Source organism: Palaemon carinicauda, chromosome 8 (assembly GCF_036898095.1).
Source record: "Palaemon carinicauda isolate YSFRI2023 chromosome 8, ASM3689809v2, whole genome shotgun sequence".
NCBI lineage: Eukaryota > Metazoa > Arthropoda > Malacostraca > Decapoda > Palaemonidae > Palaemon > Palaemon carinicauda.
The window spans coordinates 81,711,083-81,717,296 of NC_090732.1; the positions used below are offsets into that span (position 1 = coordinate 81,711,083).

The 6,214-nt window shown below is 40.0% G+C and overlaps 1 protein-coding gene across 1 annotated transcript; it reads right to left on the minus strand.

Moving 5' to 3' along the window:
* Positions 1 to 483: 483 nt before the first annotated feature.
* LOC137645339 (uncharacterized) lies at positions 484 to 3,627 on the minus strand. Its single transcript, XM_068378151.1, has 3 exons — positions 3,199 to 3,627; positions 1,284 to 3,081; positions 484 to 1,049 (listed from the first exon to the last, which is right to left on the minus strand). Exons 1-3 carry the CDS (start codon positions 3,625 to 3,627, stop codon positions 484 to 486), a joined length of 2,793 nt encoding a protein of 930 aa, XP_068234252.1.
* Positions 3,628 to 6,214: the final 2,587 nt, after the last annotated feature.

Genomic DNA, 6,214 nt, shown 5'->3' on the forward strand with positions numbered 1-6,214 from the left:
TATATATATATTTATATATATATAAGTTCGTCAAAAAACCTACATCTGTGTGCCCAAAATGAATCCTTTGAATTACGAAATATATACAACTGTACACCTTGAAGACCTTGCTTGAACTGCCAAAGAGACTTCATAATTTTAGGAAGTAGGATGAAATCGTAATTTGTTTACACCTCTCAACTTTTTAACTACCACTTACAAAGTAACGACATTGTTTTACCAACTAGATGGGTTTGTGTTTCTGCATTAACATACTCAACCTCATAAACAGATTAAACCTGTTTATCAAAATATACACCTGCACATGCAGACACAATAAATAACCTTTAAGTTACAATACAAACTCTTTGAATTCAGAACACTTCCATGATTCACTTATTCACCTAAACAAAATTAAACATCTTCATAACTCAAATAATATATAATATCAAATGATAGGCCATAAGAACAACACAGTATCACGTTACATTTAACATGAAAATCCTAGCCTTCAACTAATAACACTAGCTTCTGAATAGGACGGACAATAACCGAAGAAAGTGTCTTAATCTTGGCACTGCGAATTGTTCCCTTGTCATCAGGGTATACTTCTATCACTCGCCCCATTGGCCAGTGATTCCTTGGCTCAATGTCACTCTTTACCAAGACCACATCGCCAACAATTAGATTTCTTCTTGGTTCATTCCACTTTTGTCTAGTCTGTAAAGTCCTCAAATACTCTTTTCTAAATCTTGACCAAAACAGGTTGGTAAGGTATTGAACGCATCTCCACCTTCTCCTCATGTAAACATCATCCTTTTGAAACAATCCAGGGGGAGGGATCACATAAGATTTTGGAATCAACAAATGGTTTGGAGTTAGTGGCTCAAGGTCATCTACGCTGTCACTTACAGTGGTTAACGGTCTTGAATTGACGATGCTCTCAACCTCACAAAGCAGAGTCCGTAAACTTTCATCATTTAGCCTTTCACCAAATTCCTTCACCAGTGCAGACAACACTTTTCTAACTGTTCCGATTTGGCGCTCCCAACAACCACCCATGTGGCTTGCTGCAGGTGGATTGAATTTCCATTCAATATGATGATGCGACAAATACTTCTCAATCTTCTTTTCCTCCATCTCATCAAGAGCTGCCTTAAGTTCTCTCTCAGCCCCATGGAAGTTGGTTCCATTATCACATCTGATAACCTTAGGATGACCTCTTCGAGAAACAAATCTTCGCAAAGCATTTATGAAAGAGTCAGATTGTAAAGTGTTTGCAGTTTCAATATGAATTGACCTACTAACCAAGCAGGTAAATATCACACCATACCTCTTTAACTCCTTTCTTCCTTCCTTGATGTAATAGCGTCCAAAAAAGTCAATACCAACATTACTGAATGGTGGTGAAGGTTCCAATCTGTCTGCTGGAAGATCAGCCATCTTTTGACTCAAAGCTGGTTCTTTCAACTTCCTGCAAGTAACACAATGAAATAACACATTCCTGACAGTTGCATTAGCATTGATGATCCAATACTTCTGCCTTAGATTTGAGAGAACATGGTTTCTACCTGAATGAGCTAATAATTCATGCTCATGTCGTATCAACAATGTAGTCACATGATGCTTCTTTGGTAACAGTATGGGATGTTTGGCAGACTGTGGAATGTCAGACCTTCTTATCCTACCTCCAACCTTCAATAATCCATCCTCAGAATCAAGAAAGGGATCAAGCTTATATATTGGACTACTCTTGCCAACTGACAATTCCCTTGATAAAGCCTTCACTTCATCACCAAACACCTCCCGTTGAACATACATTATGATTGCCCTTTCAGCATCAGTGGTTACACAACCTTTCCTTTTACCACTAAGGATTGACTTTAGTTGTTGAAATACAGAAACTGCCTTTTGTAACCTTGACCATGAAGAGAAATATTCAATTATTCTTGTAAACTCATGATGTTCTTCAGAAATTGTGACCGCAGACACATGTTCACTCTTATCATCAACACAATCTGCACACACATACTCCTGTGAAGGCAAATAATCAGATGCAATAAATGATGGGCCATGAAACCATTCCTCATACTGCAAAAACTGATGTACACTAATACCTCTTGATGCCACATCAGCAGGGTTACCACTGGAGTTTACATATCTCCATTGCTCAGGCTGGGAGTAGTCCCTTATAACCCTGACTCTGTTGGCTACAAAAACAGGGAACCTTTTAGTGTTGCTATGAATATAGTGAAGGACTGTTGTTGAATCTGTGTAGTACACTACCTTGCCAACAGTAAACTCCACCTCCTTCAGGATGTGTTGAGCAACCTTGACAGACACAGTTGCAGCTGTAAGTTCTAACCTAGGTATAGTCACCACCTTTTTGGGAGATACTCTTGATTTTCCCATGACAAGATTTGACTGAACTTGGTTTCCATCGTGAAGAACAAGGTATGCTGCAACACCATAACCAACTGTACTTGCATCGCTGAATAATACAAGACTTGAACCTGTCACATTACCAAACCCACTTGACTTGAAGCATCTTGGTATTGAAAGCTGCTCCAGTAAATGAAGACCTTGTATCCAATGTTGCCACCTTTCAGCTAGCTCATCTGGAATCCTCTCATCCCAGTCCAAACTCTCAACTTGACACAATTCTTGTAACAGTTTCTTGGCCGGTAAGATGATTGGAGAGAGCAACCCAAGGGGATCATATAATGATGAGATAGTTGATAACAATCCTCTTCTGGTGAATGGATTATCCTTGAGCTCAATTGAGAACTTGAATGAGTCTTCTTTAAGGTCCCATAACATTCCTAAAGCTCTTGTCATTAAACTCTCCATGTCAAGATTAAACTTGTCACTTTCAACTGAACAATCTTCAGCAGGCAAAGCTTTAAAGACATCACTTGAATTGCTGACAAATTTAGTTAACCTAAATCCTCCTTCACCAGTTGCAGTTACTAAATCCTTCACCAACTTCACTGCTGTAGGAACATCAGCACATGACTTCAAATAGTCGTCAACATAGAAATTGTGCCTTATGGTGTTGCCAACAGTTGAATCATCCTTCTCATCTGCTTTGTCTGCTGTGGCCTTCAATGCAGTATTTGCAATACTCGGTGATGAGATTGCTCCGAAAATGTGAACAGCCATTCGGAATTCTTCAAGAGGTCGATTGATGTCACCATTAGGCCACCACAAGAATCTAACATAGTCCTGATTCTCAGGTGGAATCTTTATATGAAAGAACATAGCTTCAATATCTCCAATGAATGCATAAACCTCCTGTCGGAATCTAATGAGTACTCCCGTCAATGAATTGGTGAGGTTTGGACCCTGTAGCAGAACATCATTTAATGACACACCTTCAAACTTGGCACTACAGTCAAAAACAACCCTAATCTTCCCTTTCTTGGGAGGAAAAACTGCGTGATGAGGAAGATACCAAACAGGAATCTTATTGACCTCATCATCCGGGATCTTGTAAGCATAGCCTTTTTCAAACAACTTGTTCATGAATGCTGTGTACTGCTGTCTGTAATCTTCACTATTCTTCATCTTCCTCCTTTGCCTCTTAGCTCTGCTAACAGCCTGCTTCTTATTGTTAGGAAGATTCACATTGGGATCTGTGAAAGGCATGGGTAGCTAAAAGTGACCATCTCTAAATTCAATGTCATCCTGGCATCTTTTCACAAATCTTGTGTCCTCAAAAGATAAGCCAAGCTCATCAGGAACTGACCCAAGATCCCTTTCTGAAAAATCTAACTCAAAGTACTTCCTAATACTTTCAACAGTAATACAGGCAGTAACATGTTGAACATCAGATACAAGTAACCTGTGACATGAAACCCCATTTGAACTAACCTTAACATGTACAGGCCCATTAACTGTCCATCCATGCAAATATCTTACTGCAAAAGGGCCATAACCTGAAGTGGGTACAACCTCTAAAGGTTGTAAAGCTGTTGGACAGTTACTACCTATCAAAATTCCTATGTCTAACTCTGGCTGATACACTGGAATCTTATTAATAACACTTGATAAATGAGGCCAATCCTTTAACACTTCATACCTTGGAATTTGATCATGATTAACAGGAATATCCTTTTGTGTGAATACCTTTGGTAATACAACATCATTATTACCATGTATATCAGCAACAACAAGACCATTCACAATAAAGGTTTTAACCGTATCAGTCCCATGCATTGTTTGCAACTTGATAGCTGTTTCAATACCTTTACAGTTTAATTGATCCTTGATACTATCTTTAATGAAACAACCTGTACTGCCCGTATCATAAAAGGCATAAGTTTGTACTACATTGTCGCTACCCTTTACACGTAATTGCACAGGCAAGATTGATTGCAACACTGTATCAGAAATTGTACATGCAGAAGACCTAACATTACTTAGAGTCTGAGTATTACCTTGACCTGGAGTGCGACCTTCACCTTGAGTACCATCTTGACCCTTAGCACAACCTTGACCTGTACTTTCAGACTGTGCACTAGCTTGTGACACAATTGCACTGTTGCTGTCAAGCATCCTAAAATTCTCAATGTGCAGAGTGGTAGGATGCCTTTTATTACATGTCTTGCACTGCCGTCGATTGAGACACCTTTTTGAAGTGTGGTTATTGCCCAAACAACTGAAGCAAAGACGGTTGTCTTTAACAAATTCTCGTCTTTCATCCACACTCCTGTGCAGAAATTGAGGGCACTCCTCAAGGTCATGATGACCACTACAGAGTTGGCATTTCCTAGTATACTGGTTGACAGAATTTGATGGTTGCACTGTCACTGCAAACGATTTTTGCTTGGTCTGACTTGAGCCATGATTTGCCTTTGCCTTTGAAAAAACACACACTTTACCCAAAGCTTCCCTGCTGAATACAGGAACCATTGCTGCCTCTGCTGCATTCTGCACAAATTCCACTAATGTGGTGAAACACACACAAACACCTTGCTTCCTGAGCTTTATCACATGATCCAACCACTTATTTTGAATATACACTGGCAGCTTTGAAATCACCTTCTGAAGGTTTGGCGAATCATTCAAAACCTGCATGTTTGATAATGACTGCATGGTATGATTACATTTCACAAGATACAAAGCATATTCCTGCAAAAATTCACTGTTATCACCTCTCACTTGTGGCCACTTGGTTAGCTTATTTATGTATGCCATGGAAACCTTGTATGGATCTCCATACACTTTGTCCATAAGTCTTTTTGCTTCAATTTATCCTTCAGGTGCATTCTTGAACATGCACCCAGCTATGAGTGACTTAGGCTTTCCTTCTAGATGCTGATTTAAGAAATACAGCCTGTTGGAGTCCGATGTGGTGTGTGGCACGATGCGGTCATTAAATGCCAACATGAATGATGCATATTCAAGAAGATCACCACAAAACTTGGTCACTTCAGCATGAGGCAGCACCATAGCCCCTGCTAACTGTTGCTGACTTTGGTAGAATGACTCTGGGGCAGGTGCCATGGGTAAAAAGGGCATGGTCACATTGGGTTTATTTTGATACACATTGCAACTGGGAACAAATGCTGGTGTTTCAGGGTTTAAAACTTTGTCTGTCGATGGAATAACTTCTTCCTGGAACACCTTCTCCCTCGCCCTTGCTGCTTCAATTTCACCATCCAACTTTAACAAATCTTCCTTGGCTTTTAATTCTGCCTGTTGTTGGGCTATTTCTGTTTGTTTCTCAAGCAGTGCCCTCTGTGCAAGCAAACCCGCTAACTTTGCCTTCTCCTGTATGAGAGAAGACTTTACACTTGATGCCGTGCTTTTAACTGACCTCCTGGATTTATGTGATCTGCTTCGCAGTGAAGATCCGTCCATAGAATCCTGCAAATTTGCTTCTGTTGTGGCTATCCATTTATGCACCTGTCATCTGAATTCTAAGGCAGACAATTCTTTATCTTCAAACCTTTTGATTTCTGACTGGTGCTCGTTGACAGGTAGTTGTGACAAGTAATCACTGTGGCAGTCTTTGTACTTCTTTAACCCTTCCTCAAACTCCTCCATGCCTGTCTTTACTAAATGGAGATTATCAGGCTTCTCCATACACTTGCTGACTTCATTCCGTTTCTTTGTGAGGGCAGAGAGAGCAGCAGTCTGTTTGTTCTTGAGGGTGCGTAACTTCTCCTTGGCGTCACCATTGTCTTCTACGTTGTCCTTCTGATCCATATTCATGTTAAAGATGAATGAA

What these genes read in the sequence shown, in the direction of transcription:
- LOC137645339 (XM_068378151.1), bottom strand. Translation starts at nt 3,627, where the DNA reads ATGCCTTTCACAGATCCCAATGTGAATCTTCCTAACAATAAGAAGCAG. An exon ending in CACCTGAGAATCAGGACTAT is followed by an intron (nt 3,082 to 3,198) that starts GTTAGATTCTTG and finishes ACTGCATTGAAG; the next exon opens with GCCACAGCAGACAAAGCAGA. An exon ending in GATATTTACCTGCTTGGTTA is followed by an intron (nt 1,050 to 1,283) that starts GTAGGTCAATTC and finishes ATCCACCTGCAG; the next exon opens with CAAGCCACATGGGTGGTTGT.